This window comes from Solenopsis invicta, chromosome 16 (assembly GCF_016802725.1).
Source record: "Solenopsis invicta isolate M01_SB chromosome 16, UNIL_Sinv_3.0, whole genome shotgun sequence".
Taxonomy (NCBI): Eukaryota; Metazoa; Arthropoda; class Insecta; order Hymenoptera; family Formicidae; genus Solenopsis; species Solenopsis invicta.
Window position 1 is genome coordinate 15905838 of NC_052679.1, and position 24977 is coordinate 15930814.

The following is a 24977-nucleotide window of genomic DNA, read 5'->3' on the forward strand; positions in this document are numbered from 1 at the left end:
ATTTTTTAATTTTTTGTTTGTTATATTTTTAGAATTTTTAAAATATACAAATATGCGACTTTTACGGAAGTTAATTATTTTTTTTTAAATTACTTTTTCGAAAAAAACTTGGTTACGTTCAAAACTACAGAAAAAATATTTTTTCGTACACAGAACTCTTCGAAAAAGACCAGCATCTCACCTATATATGCGGAAAATCGGCTTTTTCGAAAGTTATTAATTTTTTGTTGATTAACTAATATCGGAATCAACCGGAACACTTCAGAAAAAGCTTTAATATGTTGAGAACTGTAAGAAAAATATTTTTTTGTTCACGGAACTCTGTTATGTATTATAAAATATATATTTTATAATAATTTTTTTTTTTTAATTAAATAAACTATGTTAAACGTTAGAACTCTTTCTAGAACTCATCTAGAACTATAGATCTTTTAAAATCCTACAAGAATTGGGTCTGAAAAATGACGCAGGACAAACTGAGATGCTGCGTGAACCTGGCATCTCACTTTGTCCTATGCGTTTTTTTCGCTTTAAAGGCCAGAACTATTTGTTTTATCTATCAGGAACTGTAGAACTATTGAAAATAAACCCAGAACTGTCAATGTTTAGTGAGTTTTCACTAAATGATATGCCAGCTTCACACACACTTAATAGACGTCCAAAATCGGACATACGATCGACGTCCATTTCACGTCCATGGACGTGGAGACATAAAATAAACTTAAAACGGATGTCCATAGGATGTTCTGTGCTAGATAGGATATGATTATATATGGTAAAATCAGATATGATTGACCTATCTAACTATGAACTCATATATGATCATACATATTTATATAAAAATCATATATGATTATATATAGCTTCATATTTAAAACTTACTGTTATATATGATCATATAAGATTGAAAATGGAGTCATATATTTACATATACAGGGTGATTCAAAATAACCTATTGGTCTCGAAGCTGGCATATTCGTAATCGAATTCTGAGACGATTTTTCCTTTTGCAAAAATTTGTCCGGAGCTTAGTTTTCAAGTTACAATAAGAATTAGCGTATGACTGGTCAGGTACAAGTGGTAGACAGGGGCGGCGCGACTCACTATTACACGCGGGTGTTTCCGTGGGGCACCTCCTGTGCTCAAATGACTGACAAAAGTACATGGACAGCACATTTCTATTTAAACTTTCTTTCTCTCTCTCTCTCTCTCTCTCTCTCTCTCTCTCTCTCTCTCTCTCTTTCTGTCACTTTAATTATGCTACATTTAACTTGTCAAATTTCGATCTGTCATCCGGCCGTCAAATATCGGGATGACCGTAAAATCTTCAAGTAAGTTTACATTATTATAATAAATGTAATTACCTGTTAACTCCTGCAATGTTCCACCGGTACCGCCATATTCGATAGGCAAGGCATCATCCGGAATATCTTCGAAACAGTTCTGGTGTGAGTAGACGTAAAATCTGCTTTTTAACTTTTCTGTCAGAAAAAATCTGAAAGCGTTAGTAAGAATATCAAGGACTGTTGGTGTGTTAAAAAAAATAATCTTCTGATATCTCACAGAATAGCACTTCTGCCATGTATGGGCTTTTTTAATACATCAAAGGGAGAGAGTTGAAAAATGTGGCGCGCAGTTGGATTGGATACATCTATATAGCATGCCACACCATATACAGATCCTGCTGGATAATACTTCATCGCCATTTCTGTCGTCAATATACAGAAATGTCTGAAAAAATTGCCGACCCAAAAATAGTGGACATATATTAAAAATACATTATCGTAACAGCATCGCCTACAAATCGTTCGAGCGATATATTATTTTAACATCATCGTAATTAGATTTGGTATTTCGTGTACATTCGGGTTATGCCGAGTTGGGCGCATCAGTAAAACAATTCTTCCTTGACTGTCTGGCTTTCGCAGGGGTACACATATTCTAAACGTAAAGGAAATATTCCTGAATTTTTTGAAGAAGTTAATATATTGGATGATTACAAAAGTTCGCGTCTGATTTTTATAAGAAACCAGAAAGATTTTGTCGCAATGCAGCATTCAAATGTGGTATTGTTTACAGAATAAAAAGAAAAAGAAAACAGAAAAAAGAATTGTATTCCACTAAGGTACGGACAACGTCAAAATGCCGTTGAGAGCGGAATTGATTGTAAAAATAAAATCCATCCAAAATAATATCACCATTTTGAAATTTGCCAAATCACTTCTAATCGTTCCTGAACAGGAGCACAACCCAAATAAGCATCCCGAATGTTTTTTGTTGCGGTTTCAACACCCACTCCTTTTCGAAATTAGTCGAGGGGGAATTCACAACCCAAAATTTTGTACACCAATGCCGATTTTTGGCATTGCTGTAAAACACTGCCGACATTTTTGTACACTGCCGACAATGCTTATTGTTAGTCAATGCCTACAATGCCGTCAATCCTATATTAAAATTAAGGCAATGCCATGCAATTATGAACACTACCGCGTGCCCATTATCATACGCCAATGCCTGCACAAGAATTCTAAAGCTTTCCCGAAGTATTCTACACAATTATACAAAAAACTTCCAAAAATTTTATTTACGAACTGTATCTATACATTTTACTGTAATTGCACATTATTATGTGATGTCTTATGCATAGGTATACCTAACTTCAAACAATAGAATACTAAAAATAACAATGTCTGTTAAGTTAGCACCCCCACCACAAAAAATCGAAACGCCACTTATGCCAAAATTAAGTGCTTTTTATGTGCTAATTATGTACCCTATTTGAAATTTTTGTGCTCGAGCGGTTTAGCAGGAAAATGAGATTGAAGGTGGGGGTGCCAGCTTAACGTTAAGCCAGCACCAACTCATATAAATAATTAATAAAATAAAAAAATAAATACACTAGAATTAAGTGCTTCTTATGTGCTTTCCAACGATATATAAATAAATGTTCGTACTCAATCTCTTCGACCAGAAAATCGTCCCGAAAGTACGAATACACATTAACGGTACAAGAGTAAAGTACCAGAAAGAAAGCAATTCTGAAACTGATTATAGGCTTAAAATATTCTCCTATTTATGTGCTTTCGAAATATGCAAGACCAGATTTTTGTGCTCAACCACGTGATCGAAAAACCAACCCTGAAGTGAGCACCCCACCGTTCAGGTACAAGAGTAAACTACCAGAAAGAAAGCAATTATGAAATTGATTATAGGCTTAAAATATTCTTTTATTTATGTACTTTCGGAATATGCAAGAAAAAATTTTTGTGCTCAACCCCATGATCGAAAAACCGACTCTGAAGTGAGCTCACCACTCCCCAACCACTGACGACAATGCCGTCAATATTATAGGTCACTGCTTACTTTTTTCGGCAGTCCACTGCCGAAATTTTGTACACCAATGCCGGCTGTGAATTTCCCCTCGAAATTAGTATAATATAACGCATATATATAAATCTTTATTTTCCATTTTTTTAAATATTTTTTGTGTCACAAATTAAATTAACAGCGTCTGACGATAAATTTACTCATGGTTTTATCTTTTGCCCATCTGTAAGCAATGCTATAAAACAAATGCGAAAAAATCTTTCTGGTCAGTTATGAAATTGAACACAAACTGTTGAAATTATGTATTATATCTTCTAGTTTTACAGTAATACAATATGATAATTTATCGCTAGCTAATTTTTTATGTTTCCTGAAAAAATTACAATGAAAAGAACTAAGATTGAAAATCAAATTTATCATTGATCAAAGTGATTGTGACGAGAAAACTGAAAGTAATCTGGACAAAAGCACTTTCTTAGGCATTTAATTCGTTGTATGAAGAATATAAATGTTGTTAAGAAAATGAGTGGGCATTATACTTAATGATAAAATTAATAAGTATTTGTGATCTTTTTGTATGATTTTATGTGACCTCAAAAAACTTGACTGTCCATTGTGCATACATCTAGTTGTCTCTAAAAGATCTTAATAACATTTTATTACTAAAATATAATAGAAATGCTAAAAGAAAGTTAATGAACATTTATTTCTGAATTTAAATCATTTATTATTAAAAATAAAGTTGCTATTTATGAAAAGTTCTTTTATTATTAAAAATAAAGTTGCTATTTATGAAAAGTTTAATATAAATAATAGATTAAAACTAAATAGTAGTGTATCGATCGTTCTAACAGAGAGTGGTGAAGAAAAATTACATTCAGATTATTTATTTAAACTTTGAAATAACTCTGTTACCCCAGATCTAGCAGCTCTTGCAATTCCGGTCGAAACGGATCCTTGTTTGTGTACCATTCCGGGAAGTCGGATCGCTGCTGGTAATAATTTCGAATCCTGTCCTTAGTTTTCTTGACATTAAATTTGCAAACTCTCAAAAATTGTAGAAGAAAATCATTTACATAAAGATTAAAGATTTTCTTTAACATTAATTTAATTTGAAAAAGTGCTAAATCGACACGAATTATAGATTAAACTTTATATTAGGTGTGGGAATTGATTTATAAAAACACAATTTTTTATAGGAATTTATTTTTCGATTGATGCGTGCGTATTACGCGTATCGTTATCGTCTGGGCAAATAAGAATTTTGAAATCTCGGATACGTTATATAGAACAAAAATAAAGGTAATGTTATTGTTAAAAAATTATCTATTGCATAAATGGATAGGTAATGTACGCGCATAATTTTCGTTATGCAAGCTCTGTTTAAGTTAAAAACTGATTAATCGCAGAATGTATTGCTGGATGGTATTTTTCTTTTATGTTTTGCGTTTTAAACATCTTGCTTATTAAATTATTAAATATTAAAATTTTATTAATTTATTATTCTATTTTATGTTAGTTAACAATTTACACTGACAAGGGCAAGAACTGTAACATGCCAAATGAGAGATGAGTCATAGCTCATTCGAAAGAAGGGAACGAGTATATTAAAAATGTAAAAGAATTAGCGTGAATGGGCCTTACTTTTGAGAAAATTTTTTTTGCCCACTCTCCTTGTGAAAGAAAATATTTTATTAAATTAAAAAGTCCCTTTCAATGAGCAAACAATATTTTTTTAACGTTTTTTAATAAAATTTTATTTAATTAATGATCTATATTTGAATTTCATCGAGTAACCATATTTTAATGCGTCTACTATGTGACCACTGTCATTTTTGCCAATTCGTGCGGGAAATCATCGTTTTCTTTAATCCAGCGTGTAATATCCGCGAGGGCGTTTTCTCTAATTTCGTCAGTTTCGTTCAAATGTTTTGCCGCATATCTTTTATCCTCAATGGTCAGATCTAGCCTAATGTACTATATTATCGGCGCAGTTGCTTGTTATCGTAATCGACAGTAATGGACTAGAATTGTCCACAAACTCGCGACAGCGAGCCACAGGCATACAGTATCATATACAGTGGCGTAGTAAGGGATTACAGCGCCTGGGGCGGTTTTTTCCTCCTGCCTCTCTCTGTCTTTACTACATTATTAATAGCAACTAATTATCTTTTCCAATTTATTAAGCAATACCTTTATTTTACATTTTATTTCTTATCTTCCATGTACAACATTCTAGCAATTAAACATTTAAACAATAAATAATATTTTTCTAAATTTTAAACAAATCAAAAATTTTTAATAAATTAATTGAAAAAACTATAATTGTTTAAATAATTTAAATTATTTTAATAAATAAAGAAATAAGAACACGTTAAAATATTAAAATGTTAAAATTTTTAAATGTTTTTTTTAATAATCTTGCGGGCTTTGATGCTTTTGCAAATTCTGTAATAACATCTGTGAAGTCTATTTTTTTGTTGCATCTTGTTTAATAAAAAACATTGCAAGCCCGTTTAATTACATCTGACTCGTGGTTGAACGAAGGTAGGTTTCAATAAGCTTTAACTTTGAAAAGCTTTGTTCACAAATAGCAACACTCACGCTCATGGTCAGAAAAATTCGTAAAGCTAGTGTCAAATTTGGTAGCATTTCAGTGAAACACCATTTGACTATCCATGTAAGAAATGTTTCACAAAAAGATGCTTTTACATCTAAATTTGCATTTACTATTGAATCATTGATGCAACTCAATATATAAGGCTATTTATTTCATTTACCTATACATTATATTGTTTAAGAAATATTCTTAGTTTTATTGTACATTTTATTGCTTTTTTTATAAACAACGAGCATTTTCAATACTTGTTGACTTAACTTTTAGAAACGGTAGAATGTTAATTAATAAAATGCTGGTGCAGAAATCTGATCCACAAATATGCACTATACAATGGACAAAATTGTTAAGTTAACTACTTTATTCTTGAAAGTAGTTAACAGTCAAGTAAGATCAGCCTTGTCCGGGCCAACAATTTTACTTCTGAATCGTTGCAGATCAAACAGGTTAGAACGTGCCCTAACAATATGCAAATGTAAGAAATTTTATAACTAATATCTGAAAGTCATACCCCCGGTTAAATTAAATTTTTTACCTGAGAGTCGTGATAATTATTTACCACAAACCAATATCAATCGTAAAAAAATAAGTGACTTCCTTGTTTCCACGATTCGATTGCCTTAAGCGTGGGGAAAAAAAAAGCTGAAAACTGATTGCGCAAGCTGGACGTTGAGCATTTCTGATTTATGGCTTTTTACCTTCTATTACGAACAAATCTTTGATCCTACGTTTTTACTTGTAACAAGAAAGAGTACTGCTGATTTTTGGCGCCGTTGCTAAGATGACCGGGACGAACCGCCCCCTCCGCCCCCATTCTTACTACGCTACTGGTTATATATCAGTGATGCAGCAAATAACGCGATAAGCAACATGTGCTTTTTGAATCTACGCAATCAAAAAGTTTCCACGATAAACGTGCGTCATAAGAAAAAATTATGCTGTGTACAAAGGGCGAATTCTGTTTGATTACGTAAACGATTCCTTTTTTCTGTTCTCAAGAAATTTATCTTCATACACACACTATAATCGCGTATTCGATTTGCTGACTCCGCTCAAGTAGATGGTCTGTTCTTTTTATCTACAAAAAGAAAGATGAACAATTCAGGAAATGTAACTAAAAAGATAAACCATCAGGTTGGAGTCGGCAAATTGAATACATTAGAATAAGTTATGTAATTTCTAATTGCGTATTCGATTTGCTAACTCGATGATCTGTATATTATAGCTATAAACGAAGAAATAATCTGTTTGCAAGAAACGGATTTAAAAAGAAAATCATCAACTTAGATTGGGTTTAGGTTTGCAAGCGCTAGATTAACGATAAATGAATAACGAATTTAGAAATTCGCTGTCTCAAATCAGTACAGGGTGTTCAAATCAAGATAAAGCAAAAGAAAAACGTTATTAATAAACTTATCAAAGTTTCAGGATATATTTAAAAAAAAACTAATATTATCTTACATTGGTATAAATTCTAAAAGAACTAATTTTAATTATGCAATTCAAATTTGGCTTTTAAAATCCGGAGACGCTTTACAAAATTTTTAAATGTGCTACGCAGGGTCCCAAATGAACTTCTTCGTACTAGCAATCCATCAATTTCCGCCCGAGTTATGCTCATTTCCACCAATGTAGATTAACTTTGATCTCAGTTTAACTTACTCTTCATTTTTTTCCACTTCTTAGATTTACTAATCCGAAATGTTATTCAATTTTGTCATTCTTATCATTTACAAGACACTCGAGATACTTTTCGATTGATTTATTTCAATATTTTACTAAAGTAAATATTTACATATATCAGTAGTTCATATTTAGATTTCGGTGAGTTCTTATCTTTCAGTAATTATTAGTAAATAATTACTCATATTACTATGTTAATTTATTTCAAAAATAGATAGATCTACTCAACATCTGTCTTTGCTAATATTGCTAGCTACGTAGTTTTTATCTTTCATAATCCAATCACTACTGTCCTCGATCAATTTTTTCAAAATTTTGCAAAATAAATATTTAAATTACATATACGCATTAAAATATATGCTCATTTAAATATTTATTTAATATGTAATAATTTAATATTTATATAATATTTGAAGGATTCTTGACAAAATTAATGTCTAAATTATGTTTGTTTGTCTTAATTATGAGTTGTGATAGTAATTGTGAAGTAATTGTGAATAATCTCATTTAAATTTACCGCTGCAAATTTCTTATTTTCGCTAATCAACTCTTGTCAAGCGTGTTGCTCAGTGCTGTTGCCGAAACAAGTCACCATTGTGATAATAATAAATGCAAAGAAGTAAACGCAATGTTTTGAACAGACTTGTGTCTATGATTGGTAAAGACGCACTGAAATATGTAAAGCACAATCAAGGCAAAGGCGATCTGCAGAAATATGATCTTACATAATGAAAGTATGTTTGCACAATTTAAAATATTTATAATGAATTAGCATGTGTAATGAGTTTCAAATACGGCACCATTTGCAATAGATAAATGAGATTTGTAGATATAATAAATACGTACTTGATACACAACCTAGAGAACACGAGCAAAGAAACTTCAATTTCCAAATTATTTGTAATCACTTTTTACACTTTTGTCTTTTTAAATAGAATGAGTATGAAATGGTCTTACTAAAAAATTATAATGTTATATGTAAATTTTTCAAAACAGTTAAAGAGAAATATTCGTTTTTTATTCTCTTAAGGATGAGGCGTGAAGAAATCTGATTTATTTAAATTCTTTACTATATATTATAATTATGTACATTTTGGACTTTTTAAATAGTAATAGTATAACAAAAGCTTATTAAACAGTTATAGTTATATTGACTAGTATATGTAAATTACGCATGGAAAATAAATGTATAAAATATGTGTATATATTTTGTTTATAGTTCAAACGATAAAATTCATCATGTAAAATGAGTTAACAAATTGCAAGACAGTTAAAATGAATTTAACTTATTCACACAGTTAGACATATATGAAATTTTTATTAAAACCTTAACTTTGTACATCTTTTTATGCAATATAATTTTACGTGATTTCTGTGCAAAAAGAAAAAAAGAATCAATATATTTTATAATTTGCGTAAAATAACCAAGGTTAATATGCTCTTGTGCCTATTTCTACCAACGCAGATTAACTTTAATCTCAGTTTGAGTTACTCTTTATCTTTCTTTAGTTCTAAGAATTTGAAAACGGAAAAATAAATTAAACTAAGATAAAAGTTAATTTGGGGCTAGAAATGAGCTTTATTACTTTACTGCCTTTAACCATCAACAAGTTATAAATGTGTCTGCTGAAAATCTTCTTCTATAGGTTCAACTGTCTGGATACTTTGGCCATTCTCATCCTGCATAACCCAGTCGCGATTCTCTTCGATCAATTTTTTCCAATGTTCTGAAAAAATAAATATTTGTATTATATATATATGTACCAAATTATATATTAACTACAATATATATCTAATGTAGTATACTTAATATTCGAAAAATTCTTAACAAACTTTTAATAATTGTTGCCCAAGCAATAGCTCGTATTAATTGCGAAAGGTTTATTTTTTCTCCAGCAATACTTGCTTTACATAAAATATCCTTTAGATTGTATTATCCAGTATCGCATTAATATTTATTTAATTTGCCGTAATTACCTGTTAACTCCTGCAATGTTCCACCGGTACCGCCATATTCGATAGGCAAGTTATCAGCTGGAATATCTTCGAAACAGTTCTGGTGTGAATAGACATAAAATCTGCTTTTTAACTTTTCTGTCAGAAAGAATCTTAAAGTGCTAATAAGAATATTAAAGACTGTTGGTGTGTTAAAAAAAACAATTCTTCTGATATCTCACAGGATAGCACTTTTGCCATGTATGGGCTATATTTTTTAATACAAAGGGAGAGAGTTGAAAAATGTGGCGCGCAGTTGGATTGGATACATCTATATAGAATGCCACACCATATATAGATCCTGCGGGATAATATTTCATCGCCGTTTCTAACGCGAGTATACAGATCTAAAAAATTGCCCACCCAGAAATAATGGACATACATTATCGTGACAGCTTTTCCTACAAATCATTCGAGCGATATGTTATTTTAACATTACCTTAATTACATTTGGTATTTCGTGTATATTCGGGTCATGCCGAGTTATGCGCATCAGTAAAACAAGTCTTCCTTGACTGTCTGGCTTTCGCAGGGATACACATATTCTAAATGTAAAGGAAATATTCCTGAATTTTTTGAAGAAGTTAATATATTGGATGATTGCAAAAGTTCGCGTCTGATTTTTATAGGAAACCAGAAAGATTTCGTCGCAATGCGGCACTCAAATGTGGTATTGCTTACAGAATAAAAAGAAAAAGAAAACAAAAAAAAGATTTGTATTCCACTAAAGTATGGACAATGTCATCATCAATGTCAAAATGCCGTTCAGAGCGGAATTGATCGTAAAAATAAAATCCATCCAAAATAATATCACCATTTTGAAATTTGCCAAATCATTTTTTAATTGTTTCTGAACAGGAGCACAATTCAAATAAACATCACGAATATTTTTTGTTGCGGTTTCAACCCTCATTCCTTTTTGGAATTAGTATAATGTAACGCATATACGAGGATTGCGCGAAAGTAATAGCCCACATTTTATTTCTCAAAAACTATGTGCTCTGCAAAAGTGATGTTTACATATATGAAAGAATGATGTTTTATCTACACTCTATTTTTCCACATAATCTCTTTCGAGTTCTACTGCCTTCTTCCAGCGATTCACTAGGGCCTCTATACCCTGTCTGTACCAATTCTCGCTCTGGTTACGTAGCCAGGTTTTCACTACTCTAATTACCTCTTTGTCGTCTTCAAAATGTTTTCCGGCCACTAAAGGATTGCATTCGTGGAAAACATTTTGAAGACCCCAAAAAGGTGATTAACGTTACAGATCAAGCAGCTCTTGCAATTCCGATCGAAACGGATCCTTGTTTGTGTACCATTCCGGTAAATCGGATCGCTGCTGGTAATAGTTTCGAATCCTGTCCTTAATTTTCTCAACATCAAATTTGCAAACTCTCAAAAATCGTAGAAGAAGAAAATCATCTGCATAAAGATTAAAAATTTCCTTTAATACTATAATTTCATTTAAAACAGTGCTAAATTGATACAAATTATAAATTAAACTTTATATTAGGTGTGCGACTTGATTTATAAAAACACATTTAAAAACACATTTGATTCATAAAAATTTATTTTTTGATCGATGCGTGCGTATCGCGCGTATTATTATGTTTCTCTTGACAAATAAGAATTTTAAAATCTCGGATACATTGTATAGAATGAATATAAAGACAAAATTATTCTTAAGAAGTTATTTATTAAATGTATAGGAAGGTAATATATGTGCGCATAATTTTCATTGTGTAAATGCTGTTTAAGTTAAAAACTGATTGATCACAGGATATCTTGCTCGATTGTATTTTTCTCTCATTTTTGCGTTTTAAACATCTTGCATATTAAATTATTAAATATTAAAATTTTGTGGATTTATTATTCTATTTTATTTTAATTAACAATTCACACTAAAAAAAAAATATTTTATTAGTTCAAAAAGTATCAGTATCTTCCAATAAACAGACAATATTTTTTATAATATTTTTAAATGTTTTTTAATAAAATTTTATTTAAATAATGAGCTATATTTGAATTCCATCGAGTAACCATATTTCAAGGCGTCTACTGTGTGATCACTATCATTTTTACCAATTCGTACGGGCAAATCGTTGCTTTCTTCGATCCAGTGTTTAATTTCCTCGCAGCATTTCCTCTAGTCTCGTCGGTCTCGTTCAAATTTACCGCTGCAAATTTCTTATCTTCGCTGGTCAACTCTTGTTGAGCGTGCTGCACGGTGCTGTTGCCAAAACCAGTTGCCATCGTGATAATAGTGAGTGCAAAGAAATAAACGCGATGCTTTGAAGAGACTTGTGTCTGGGATTGGTAAAAATACACTGAAATAGGTGAAGCACGATCAAGACGAAGCTGATCTGCAGAAATATGATCTTGCATAAGAAAACTTGTTAGTATAATTTAAAATTAATTAGCATAGGCAATGAGCTTCAAATACGGCGAAACTAGTTTTGCGTATAATAATGTACATGTTTGTCCTACATGTACATAATACAAATATTTGTGAGTTAGAATTATTTGATTATTATTGCTTGTCGTTGGTTCGGTTTGATGCTAAAGTTTATGTATATATTTAAACATAAATGAACATATTTAAAACATAATCTCACTAAGACCTGCATCAGCCGCTATAAAAAATCTTAACGCTAACAAAAATGGTTACATGTTCCAACTGTCATACGTGGTCAAAATTATACAAAATTATAGGATCTAATAGTTAATAATCTCACGTTGAAAGTATTGTAAAAATACAGAATCTATCCAATAAAATTTTACAATTATTGTTTTCTGTTGTCATTTCTTGCGTACGTGTTTCCATTATTTGTATTGATATTAAAAAATCTTTGCGCATTACATCTGACTAGCCGTCGGATGAATCTTATCTGACCAATAATTAATTCTGTGAATCCTTCTTTATATAATTGATACTCGTTATAAAGAAGGAGGAACAAACTTGTCGACAGATGATCTGTTTTGTCAGTATTAAGACTTTTTTAGCGACTGATGAAGGTCTTACAATTAATGAGGCAGAAAGTTTCGCGTTAGTTTCACGTTATAATAACGTACATGTTTGTTCTTACTTGTACATCATGCAAATATATGTGAGTTAGAATAACTTGATTATTATTGCTCGTCCTTGGCTCGGTTTGATGCTAAAGTTTATGAACATACGAGCGAAACGAATTATAATAAATATATGTATATAATTATGTATTCGTTTATATATAATATTAAATTTTAGTATATTTATTTATATACATATTTCTATGAAAACAAATAAAGTTTGTTACAGAAACAAATATTTTCTAGCTCTCCTAAGCTTTTGGAAAGCCCCATATATATTTACAATCGAATCTTTTTTCAAGATCGTCTTGAAAATGTCAGATACTAATGCTCTCTAATTGATGACACCTTAAGATGGAACTTGAGACGATTTTAAATATAAGAACAGACTATGAATTACGACCTTAGATCTCATCGTGATTAGAAATCCATACGTGATGAGAGAGAATGCACGTGATATCTTACATAACGCATAAAGCGATAAACTTGCTAAGTTACGATCGAGTAATATTTTGTTTCTGTTGATAACCGACAGAGTGATTTCTCTAATTTGTGGCAATAAGTGCGAAATTAGCATTTACAGATCATAGAAGCGCATTGTAATGTGCTGTTCGGATAAACGATCATCGGATTCAAATATTCGCTAATTATCTGCGTTAATTTATTAGTCCCAAATAAATTAATTCAAATACTGTCTCTGCAAGTTTCACTATTTGGGCAGTTTTCATCCTCTGTAAACCAGTCGCGATTCTCTTCGATCCATTTTTTCCAATATCCTGTAAAAATAAATAAAAAATAAATATATCCATTAAATTATATGCGAATTTAAATATATATTTAATATACGTATATAATATATTTAATATTCAATGAACTTTTAACAAACTTTTAATGATTGTTGCCTAAACGATTGGTCATCTTAATCGTGAGAAATTTATTGATTCTTCGACAATACTTTATTTATAGGAAACTTCCTTTATCCTACTCAGTATGCATCGCAATATGTCTATTTCAATTACCGTAAATAACCTACCTGTTAATTCCTGAAGAGTTCCATCCGTGCCACCGTATTCGACAGGCAATATATTAGCTGGAATATCTTCGAAACAGTGCTGGTGTGAGTAGACGTAAAATCTGTTTTTTATCTTCTCCGTCATGAAAGATTTAATAATTCTCATAACAATATCGAATATTGCTAGCGCGTTAAAAATGACAATCTTTTGATATCTTATAGGATAGCACTTCTGAAACGTGTGGATCAAATTTCTTAACACGAAGGGTGATGAGAACTGTAAAACGTGGCGCATTGTTAAATTGATTACGTCTACGTACACTGCGCAACCATATATAGATGCTGCTGGATAATACTTTATCGCAGCTTCTGTTATCAATATACCAATCTGAAAAGTTTCAAAAATAAGGGACATAAATTAAAAACATATTATCTTAACTGCATCCAGTACAAATCATTCCAACGTTATGTTATTTTAATTTTTACCTTAGCTAGGTCTGACATTTTATGTATTCTTGGGTCATGCAGAGTTCCGCGCACGAGAAAAACAATTCTTCCTTGGCTGTCTGGCTTTCGCAGCGGCAATACTATTCTAAACGCAAAAAAATATTCTTGAATTCTTTGAAGAAGTTAATATACTTTGAATTTTTACAACAATACAATGTGACAATTAGTCCCGGCTGGCTCTTTTCTATTTCAAATGAAAGGGACTAAAGTCGAAGTAGAATGAGATCTACCTCTCTCTTGTCTTGTCCGGGCCGACGATTTCGCTTCTGACTCGTTGCAGGTCGAACGGGTCAGAACGTGATCTAATAATGACTTTGTATGAAGTTTTATGATCGCCGAATGTTGGAAAATTTATGACCAATATCCGGAGACTACACGCCCGGTTAAGTTGAAATTTCTTTTTTTTTTCTCTGAGGATCGTAGCAATTGTTTGCCACAGTATACTCAAAATAGATAAATGATAAAGAGAAACGCACTGTCGATCGAATAACAGTAAAGTAGAATAAAGATTTTTTTTAGATTATGTATCTATATACTCGAATAATGGTCGTTACCCCATTTCAAGCAGCTCTTGCAATTCCGGTCGAAGTGGGTCCTTATTTCTGTACCATTCCGGCAAGTCGGATCGCTGCTTATAATAGTTTCGAATCCTGTCCTTAGTTTTCTCGATGTCAAATTTGCAGACTCTCAAAAATCGTAGAATAAGAAAATCATCTGTGTGCAGGAGATTAAAGATTTCTTTCAAATGTAAAACTACATAATACAAGATTTATATTAAGTGTGAGAAAGCAATCAAAAAAATTTACTTCAAGAAAGATTTATTTTCTGACATTGCGTTTTAAACATTCTTCAAGCTAAAATTAAAATTTTATTGAAGTTCTAATTTAATCGTAATTAAAAATTTGCGTCCCAATATATTTTTGTTTTAAATATATATAAACATTTCTTCAACTAATTAAACATGTAAAAGAGACAATTTGAAAAACCGTTAAAAGCACTAAAATGTAATTATATGATTAGAAACTTGGCCAATATAAATTTTCTCTTTCATTTAACACGATCTATTACGATTTATAAAACTTTTAGATCGCTTTCGTTTCCTTTCAAGCACCAGTTATGTTTCTGAACTCATTCAGCGCGCTAAGTATCAGAAGTAACGTCATGTTGACGTTGATTAGACGTAATTCGTTTTATTGCTCTGACGAGTGTTATATTTGAATTTCGTCGAGTGACAACGCGTCTATCATGTGTGAATGTAACTTATCATTTTTACCAATTTGTGCGGGCAAATCATCGATTTCTTCAATCCAGCGTCTAATCTCCGCCAAGGCGTTCTCTCTAGTCGCATCAGTCTCGTTCAAATGTGCCGCTGCGTATCTCTTATCCTCACTGATTAACTCTTGCCGAGCGTAATGAACGATGTCACCGCAATTGCTCGCCATTACGACGACAGTGAGTGCAAAGTAGTGAACACGAAGCGTCGTCGCCAGCACATAGAGACTTGCGTCTGCGAGACACAAAAACGCACTGAGACACGTGAACTGTACGTGATCAACAATCAATACAATCAGAAAAAAAAAACGTAGTACACAACTTGGTAATCATGCGTTCTATGACAGAATTTCTGCGATAAATCAGATGCAATATTCAACTTCACATATGGCGCCATCTGCAATACATCTGCAATAAATCTGCAATAGATAAACAGATCTGTTTCGTGAACTTAATGGAGAGACACTTGATACTTGAGAGCATGAGCTGCGAAGAAATTTTAATTTCTAAATTCTTTACACTATAGTTTTTTTTTTACATTTTTGATGTTTTAAATAGAATGAATATAAAATAAAAAAGATAAAACTCAAAATAAAATGAATTCCATGTAACAAGGCAAGAGTAAATTTATCTTTAAATTTATCTAATTAGTATAATTTAAAGATTTACAAAATTTTTATTAACAACTTATTTTTTATGCATTTATTTTTATGCATTATCCTCTCGATATCCTACATAAAAAGAAAAAGAGAAAGTATATTTTCTCTTTGCAATTTGGTAAAGAACAAAAATCAAAGCCTATATTCGATAAAAAGTAGATAAAATTTGTTGTAAAATCAAACGTTTTTTTAGTGCTCTTGAGCATTTGGAAGACCTCCAATAAATCTTGTTGTAAATCCATACCTGGTAAGAGAGACGCATTATTATATAACGAATAGAGATAAGCTTGCTAAGCATGAGCGTGTTATTTTTATCGTTAACCAATCTGATTGTTATAGTAACACTTTACACATTCGTGACAATACACAATTTCAGAAGTTTAGTGTGTCAAATTAGTATACAATGGTAATTATTTATCCTTCAAAAGATGCTTCAAATAAGTAATAAGAAATTATTAATTGCTCAATTTTGTTACATTACACAGAATTACATTACCAGCTTTTTCTAAATAAAATTCGTACTAAATTCTTTTTTTATATATACAAAGGTATTGTTATATTATTTTTTGTGTGTCATAAGCGTTTTTATTAATTTTATAGATTAAAGTATTGTAAATCGCATTATATTTCATATAAATGCGCTAATAATTCTAAAATTATGAAGAATATGTCTTATGAATAAATCTACAAATTTAACGTTGAAAAAACGTTTTATTTGAATATACAATAATCTTACATCTCAACAATATATTTTTTTAATATTGTGTGCTATGTAAATGGGCCAATACTTCATGCAATGTATATTTTAGAATCCAATTAATGATTCTTAGCTTTTAATGTTTAATTTATTGCTTTAAACAATAAAAAATTTATAGATAAGTCTGCTGAAATTCTTCTTCTGTATCTTCAGATATTTCATCAATGTGATTATTATTCTCATTCTTCACTACCCAGTCGCGATTCTTTTCAATTAATTTCTTCCAGTACACTGCAAAATTAAATATTATTATTACATATATACATTCAATTATATACGGGTGTAACTACATTTAATTTATATAATGTAATTACCGTAACAACACATGATATCACATGAATATTCTAGAATATTCATACGATATTATATTATGCTGTTAGGATAATATTCGATTAACTCTTTATTTTTGATAGTAATTATATTATAAACTTTATAAGAAATTTATCTCTGTTTTAGCAATATTTGCTTTATAGGAAACTTTTACATATTGTCCAGATTGCGTCGCATTTATGTCTATTTAATTTACAGTAATTACCTGTTAATTCTTGAAGTGTACCATCGGTACCATTATATTCTATAGGCAAGATGTTGGCTGGAATATCTTCGAAACATTCGATCGCGTTTGAGTAGACATAAAATCTGCTTTTTACTTTTGCAGTCATAAAAGATCTGATAATCCCCAAAATAACATTGAATACTGTCGACACATTAAAAAAAACAATCTTTTGACATCTCATAGGATAGCAGCTCTGCCATGTATGGACCAAATTCATTAACACGTAGGGTTGGATTTGAAGAATGTGGTGTGTTGTTGGATTGGCTACATCTATTAACAATGTGCAACCATATATAGATGTTGCAGGATAATATTTTATCGCCGTTTCTATCGCCAAAATACTGTTCTGAAAAGTCAGTCAAAAATTAATAAATACAAATTGAAAATACATTATTTTTATATTTGTTATCAAGATTGGATTAAAACAGTTAAAAAGTTAAATAATAAAATTGGAAAGTTAATTTTATTTAGTTTACTCTAAAAATGATTTAACTTTTAACTTTATTTAGTTATTTTTGAAACACAAACTTTAAGCTGTTAACTTTTTTCTAAGTTGCAAATCTATTTACGTAAAAGAATAAAAATTGTAAAAGAAAAAATACATTTCCACATAAAAAAAAACAATATTTTATATAGATTTTACTTACAAATAAAATATTAAATGTGTTTGATAATCTAGAAATGTTTTGAGTAATTTAACTTTAAAAAACTACAAACTTCCAATTTAATATGAATAATACTTTTCAAAATTAACTTTTAATTTAACTTAATTTAAAAGTAAACTTTAATTTTAACGTAACTTTTGTCTATTTAATTTTTATTTTTAACTTGTATAATTTTTAACGCAACTAAATTAATTTTATAAATCATTAACTCAATTAAATTTAAAAAATTATTAATTAACCCTGTCTGTACAAATTATTTTACGCACGAATCTTATGACTGGTACTTTAATCTTTACCTTAAGTATATCTGGTATTTCATGTCTTTTTGGATCATGCACTGTAGCACGCACAAGAATGACCAATTTTCCTTGACTGTCCGGCTTTCGCAGAGGCAAGAATAACCTAAAAGTGTACATAGTATTTCAAAATTCTTTAAAAAAATCGAAATTATAATTTTACATCTAATTATCTCTGAAAGTTTTTAATAAAATATTCTTAAAATGTAATGAGAATGATTAAAACAATGTTAACTAACAATTTTCAACTACGCTAACTTTTGAAAAGTTAAAATTGTATTCAAATGGTTAAAAATTTTTTAAGATTAAAAAATTAATTAGAAAATTAAACAGAAAATTAAAAATAACCATGATGTTTAACAGTTGAGTAAATTCTAAAAGGATTACGTTCTTGTGATTAATATATAGTTGTTTTACCGTATCCAAAGCAGATAAAGGAAAGTGCATTATTTATTAAAAATTAATAGAATAGAAGAGACATTTGTTACTTGGACTGTGTGCATTTTTTATATACTTTGAAATAATTATCGTTACCCCAAATCAAGTAGCTCCTGCATTTTCGGACGGAACGGATCCTTGTTTCTATACCATTCCGGTAAATCGGATTGCTGTTTGTAATAATTTCGAATCCTGTCCTTAGTTTTTTCGAGATCAAATTTACAGACTCTCAAAAATCGAAGGCTAAGAAAATCATCTGCGTACAAATTAAGAATTTTCTTCAAATTTAAAGCTATAATTAAAGCGACACTAAACCATTACGATTAATAAATTAGATTTTATATAAATGTATATGCATAAAACAGCATAATTACAAGAACAAATTTTTGATATCTAAACTTATCTATTTTTGACATAAATATATTTGTTTACTTTGTCGAGGCTTTATGCAATACTCAATTTATCTGTTTTCTTTCCGCCACCGCGCTATCTGAACTCGATCTTTTTTCAACTTTTGAGCTGACAATCTTTCTACATGCGTTATTTTTTATTTATTGTTATTGTTAAACTATCAATTTATTATATCAGCAATTACAAAATAAATACAATTGAAATAAAAATAAGAACAAAAAATAAACTACGTATGCACAAATTTATATCCGTCGCGTGTACGACACAAAATGCATAAAATATATTAAAACATGAATATCTAATGTACAAATAAAATCGAGGAAATAAATTTGCGATATTCTACAAAAATTATAATAAATAATAAAAGATAAATTATGTATCACACAAAAATTTCATTCCCTGACTGCTCCTTTCTTCGATAAGAACATCAGATTCAATATTAATTTTGTTCTTTATATTGTGCGATGGAAAATGAATTCAAGAATGACTTCAATGAATAATGTCAGATTTATATCACGTCAACTCCGATTGAAAATAATGTTTTATTGCTCCTGAAGTAAATCTTAATTGAATTTCACAGAACGATATTCTAACACGCCTATGTGATTGCTGTCATTTTTACCAATTTGTGTGTACAATTCGTTTTTAGTCCAGCGTTTGATCTCCGTGATAGCTTCCTGTTTAGTATCGTTTGTCTCGTTCAAACTTTTCGCTGCGTATCTCAAATCCTCGTCAGTCAGTTCTTGCGGAACGCGTTGCACCACGCGAGCATCGAAGTCGCATGCGTTCTCCATAGTGATTGTAGTGAAACTGAAGTTCAACTGGAAACCTCATCTCAAGGAAACTTGCGAATCAGAAACGCTCGCTGGTAGATGTGAGGTGCGGTCATAGACATAGGATCTATAGACCGAGCATTCGAGGAGTGGGGACGTGAAAAACTAGAAAGAGATAGCAAGCTTTGGACCACTATTCTGTCTTTGTCTAATGACGCGCGTGGGGAATCTTCACTTGTTTTTTTTTTTTATATTTTGAAGTCTACAAACATAATAAAGAAACTGATAAATTTAACATTAATAAAACTAAGAATAAATGATTTATTTACTGAAAAGAAACATGCTTTTAATCAAGCTCTATTGATGGATCATAGAAATCAATTGATTTGTATTTTCTTAGAAAAGTTTTTCACTCTTTGTATACATCATTATGCTGCTTCTAAGAATAACAAAATTAGACAAATAAGATCTAAATTCACAAAACTCATTTTATTTAAAAATCAATAACATATATTATATATATAGATATATATAAAGATCAGCAGAGTTAATTTTTTTATTACTATTATGCCAGGTGCTTTAAATGTTTATTCAATACTTTATTGTTTAAATTTTAATACACAATTTTACATTATATATAATTTTGGCACTTTTTCCAATGCTTTTCAATTCCCCTTCATTCTTTTTTCACATTCACTTACATTTCCCTTTTCTTTTTCCCTAACCTTACCGAGAGTTTCGTTACCTTTACTGTACCCCCACGCGCGTCATTAGACAAAGACAAAATAGTGGTCCAAAGCAGGCTATCTCTTTCTAGTTTTTCACGCGAGAACTTTACCCCCATTCCTCGAATGCTCGGTCTATAGATCCTATGTCTATGGGTGCGGTCAATGGTAAATGATGATGTTGAAGCTAGCAGCGGATTCGCAGCAGCAGATTCGTCAAAGCAGGGATTCTCATTCAAAATAAAATACATAAGAAACTTTGACATATAAAGGCAAACTAGCAAGTAACTGCACGAAATACACTTATACGCTTCTAAATAGATCAGACTATCCAGAACAATTAACAAAAATGCGCAGGTCTACTAAATTGTTTAAATTATATAACGAGTTATTGCAGAAACAAGGGAAGGAAGCCTCGGTCGGGGCTGCAAATTTTTTTAGAACATTATTGTAGGCTTCTAAATCAATCCCGACTAGTAAGAAAAATTAAAAAAAAATGCGCACGGCTACAAAAAATTATTTAAACAATATAAAATTTATTGCAAAAACAGGAAAACGAAACCTCGGTCGGGGCTGCAAATTTTTTTAGAACATCATTATAGCCTTCTAAATAAATCTCGACTAATGAGAAAAATTAAAAAAAATGCGCACTTGGCTACGAAAAATTATTTAAACAATATAAAATTTATTGCAAAAACAGAAAAACGAAGTCTCGGTCGGGGCTGCAAATTTTTTTAGAACATTATTGTAGGCTTCTAAATCAATCCCGACTAGTAAGAAAAATTTAAAAAAATGCGCACGGCTACGAAAAATTATTTAAACAATATCAAATTTATTGCAATAACAGGAAAACGAAACCTCGGAGAAACGCCTAGACGGCAGGAATCAAACTGCGGCTCGGCGTGGTGCGTAAAAAATTATTAAAAATGTAATGATACTAATGATAATAATGTACTCTCATGTGCACCTCTTTCACCACCAATTTCCTAGATCGAGAGCATGCACATGCGAAACAGATCCTTGCAAGTGGTTGACACGAGGGGCCATTCACTCAGCTATTTGATGTACACGTGATTATAAAGTACAGTTGATTACAACTGATTACAGTTGATTACGATGTGATTACAACTACTAAAGTGATTTTATACGACTGTGTGAAATCGATTGTGATCACAGCTGATTTCATTGTGATTACAAATGATATCACAGTGATTACAAATGATATCATTGTGATTGCAGTGATTACAAATGATTTTATTGTGATTGCAAATGATTTCAATAGTATTACTTGTTATTATTGCTAATTTCAATGTAAATATTGTTACAAATTTATCATAATTTTAAATTATAATATATAATAATAGAAATCATTAATTAATGCTTTAAATAATTTTAATATGATTGATTAGATTTTATTTAACTTGTAAAGCAACATGCCAATTCTTTAAAAAGTTTAAAAAAATAATATATATAATATTATATATAATATTACGAGTATTTATTAAATGTACATCATGAAAAAGTAAGAAAATAAAAAGTATTTTATAGTATTCATAAACTTTATTTAATTCACAAAGTAGCTTGTTATAATAATCATAAAAAAGTTATAAAAATATGATATCATAACAAAGTTATAAAAGTATTATATAATAATTATAAATACTTTTTTATCTTTTCAAAAACATCATGGCTTAGCCTTAAGTTTAAATCAGTCATGCATGAAGCTGAAATAGTTATAACATATTGTTTAACATCTATGTACTCTTGTATTTCCATTTGCACTGGATTTAAGCAGTCTTCCTTATTATCTACAGAATACCAATGGCACAGTGCTCCCACAATATTTTTATTGCCTTTAATTCGCGCAGTGTTACTGGAGTATTCTCTTGCCTTCCAGAATTTTTTTTCCATATAGGCAAATCCAAGGACAAAACCTATTAAGCATTTTTTTGTCTAACCGACGGTTAAATTTAGCGGCCTGTTCTTACTATTATTATGCCTATGGAACTTTCTCGTGTCTGTCTGACACCCGACGCGAAGTCCTTATGCGCACACGCATAAGCGTCTCATGGTCGCATGTTACCAAAAATGATTTATACCCATAGATTGCTATACCGGTTCCGCCTACCGTTGTATTCGGCGCAGAAGATGCGAATTTAAAGAGTAGTGTCTAAGTCGAGTCAAGGTTAAGAGAAGGAATCAAGAAAATCCGGTCTATGAGATCAGACGTTACTATTATTGTCCTGGTCGATTGCATCATAATCGGCTGGGATTTTATGCCCATCATTTGAATTAAAGATTTTATTTTATTTACTCAAATCACGGAAATTAATTAGTCTGGCGGCCGATTATGATGCCGCCATTTTCTATTATTATATATTATAATTTAAAATTATGATAAATTTGTAACAATATTTACATTGAAATTAGCAATAATAACAAGTAATACTATTGAAATCATTTGCAATCACAATAAAATCATTTGTAATCGCTGCAATCACAATGATATCATTTGTAATCACTGTGATATCATTTGTAATCACAATGAAATCAGCTGTGATCACAATCGATTTCACACAGTCGTATAAAATCACTTTAGTAGTTGTAATCACATCGTAATCAACTGTAATCAGTTGTAATCAACTGTACTTTATAATCACGTGTACATCAAATAGCTGAGTGAATGGCCCCTCGTGTCAACCACTTGCAAGGATCTGTCTCGCATGTGCATGCTCTCGATCTAGGAAATCGGTGGTGAAAGAGGTGCACAAGAGAGTACATTATTATCATTAGTATTATTACATTTTTAATAATTTTTTACGCACCACGCCGAGCCGCAGTTTGATTCCTGCCGTCTAGGCGTTTCTCCGAGGTTTTGTTTTCCTGTTATTGCAATAAATTTGATATTGTTTAAATAATTTTTTGTAGCCGTGCGCATTTTTTTTAATTTTTCTTACTAGTCGGGATTGATTTAGAAGCCTACAATAATGTTCTAAAAAAATTTGCAGCCCCGACCGAGACTTCGTTTTTCTGTTTTTGCAATAAATTTTATATTGTTTAAATAATTTTTCGTAGCCGTGCGCATTTTTTTTAATTTTTCTCATTAATCGAGATTTATTTAGAAGGCTATAATGATGTTCTAAAAAAATTTGCAGCCCCGATCGAGGTTTCGTTTTCCTGTTTTTGCAATAAATTTTATATTGTTTAAATAATTTTTCGTAGCCGTGCGCATTTTTTTTAATTTTTCTTACTAGTCGGGATTGATTTAGAAGCCTACAATAATGTTCTAAAAAAATTTGCAGCCCCGACCGAGACTTCGTTTTTCTGTTTTTGCAATAAATTTTATATTGTTTAAATAATTTTTCGTAGCCGTGCGCATTTTTTTTAATTTTTCTCATTAGTCGAGATTTATTTAGAAGGCTATAATGATGTTCTAAAAAAATTTGCAGCCCCGACCGAGGTTTCGTTTTCCTGTTTTTGCAATAAATTTTATATTGTTTAAATAATTTTTTGTAGCCGTGCGCATTTTTTTTTTTATTTTTCTTACTAGTCGCGGTAGGCTTGATTTAGAAGCCTACAGTAATGTTCTAAAAAAATTTGCAGCTCCGACCGAGGCTTCCTTCCCTTGTTTCTGTAATAACTCGTTATATAATTTAAACAATTTAGTAGACCTGCGCATTTTTGTTAATTGTTCTGGATAGTCTAATCTATTTAGAAGCGTATAAGTGTATTTCGTGCAGTTACTTGCTAGTTTGCCTTTATATGTCAAAGTTTCTTATGTATTTTATTTTGAATGAGAATCCCTGCTTTGACGAATCTGCTGCTGCGAATCCGCTGCTAGCTTCAACATCATTGATAAATGAATGATCTTTGCATATATGCCAAAAAAAGCGAAATGATATGCGAAATTTGAAATATACGAACTTTTTTGTAACATCAAATCAATGTAGTATTTAAACGTTGCACCATCTTCAGTAAACAATAACATTTGACTTTAACGAATAATTAATTACTTTTTAGAGGAGAGAAGAACCTTATTTTATATACTAGGAATTGTCAAAATATATACAAATTGCGACTGTTGAGTGGAATAGGCCTTCCGGTTTCCCCGCGATATTCCTCAACAGTCGCATTTTGTATTTAAAAAAAAAAAAAAAAAAAACTTATCTGCAATAGTATCTCACAGGTGATGCGAAAAACTATTGATCATGG

At 30.8% G+C, this 24977-nt stretch overlaps 2 protein-coding genes and 1 non-coding gene across 3 annotated transcripts; all 3 read right to left on the reverse strand.

Moving 5' to 3' along the window:
• Positions 1 to 8623: 8623 nt before the first annotated feature.
• On the reverse strand, positions 8624 to 12800 carry LOC113002673. Its single transcript, XR_005576565.1, has 5 exons — positions 11708 to 12800; positions 10890 to 11047; positions 10062 to 10169; positions 9605 to 9969; positions 8624 to 9354 (listed from the first exon to the last, which is right to left on the reverse strand). It is a non-coding gene; the product is annotated as a retinol-binding protein pinta (transcript).
• A 61-nt stretch (positions 12801 to 12861) lies between these two features.
• Positions 12862 to 15870, reverse strand: LOC105199325 (retinol-binding protein pinta). Its single transcript, XM_011166372.3, has 5 exons — positions 15487 to 15870; positions 14768 to 14927; positions 14193 to 14298; positions 13728 to 14094; positions 12862 to 13470 (listed from the first exon to the last, which is right to left on the reverse strand). The coding sequence occupies exons 1-5, from the start codon at positions 15653 to 15655 to the stop codon at positions 13379 to 13381; spliced, it is 894 nt and encodes a 297-aa protein (XP_011164674.1). The 5' UTR covers positions 15656 to 15870; the 3' UTR covers positions 12862 to 13378.
• Positions 15871 to 16835: 965 nt separating this feature from the next.
• On the reverse strand, positions 16836 to 20129 carry LOC105199330 (retinol-binding protein pinta). Its single transcript, XM_026136188.2, has 5 exons — positions 19890 to 20129; positions 18953 to 19112; positions 18419 to 18524; positions 17437 to 17803; positions 16836 to 17132 (listed from the first exon to the last, which is right to left on the reverse strand). Exons 1-5 carry the CDS (start codon positions 20059 to 20061, stop codon positions 17014 to 17016), a joined length of 924 nt encoding a protein of 307 aa, XP_025991973.2. The 5' UTR covers positions 20062 to 20129; the 3' UTR covers positions 16836 to 17013.
• Positions 20130 to 24977: the final 4848 nt, after the last annotated feature.

Bases quoted from the DNA above. Each gene is read 5' to 3' on its own strand.
- LOC105199330 (XM_026136188.2), bottom strand. From the start codon at position 20,061: ATGGAGAACGCATGCGACTTCGATGCTCGCGTGGTGCAACGCGTTCCG. The intron at 18,525-18,952 runs GTAACGATAATT...GTACACTTTTAG, and splicing joins CAGGAGCTACTTGATTTGGG to GTTATTCTTGCCTCTGCGAA. The intron at 17,804-18,418 runs GTAAAGATTAAA...CTGACTTTTCAG, and splicing joins AAATACCAGATATACTTAAG to AACAGTATTTTGGCGATAGA.
- LOC105199325 (XM_011166372.3), bottom strand. From the start codon at position 15,655: ATGGCGAGCAATTGCGGTGACATCGTTCATTACGCTCGGCAAGAGTTA. The intron at 14,299-14,767 runs GTAACGACCATT...TTTTGCGTTTAG, and splicing joins CAAGAGCTGCTTGAAATGGG to AATAGTATTGCCGCTGCGAA. The intron at 13,471-13,727 runs GTAGGTTATTTA...TTATTTTTACAG, and splicing joins AACTCTTCAGGAATTAACAG to GATATTGGAAAAAATGGATC.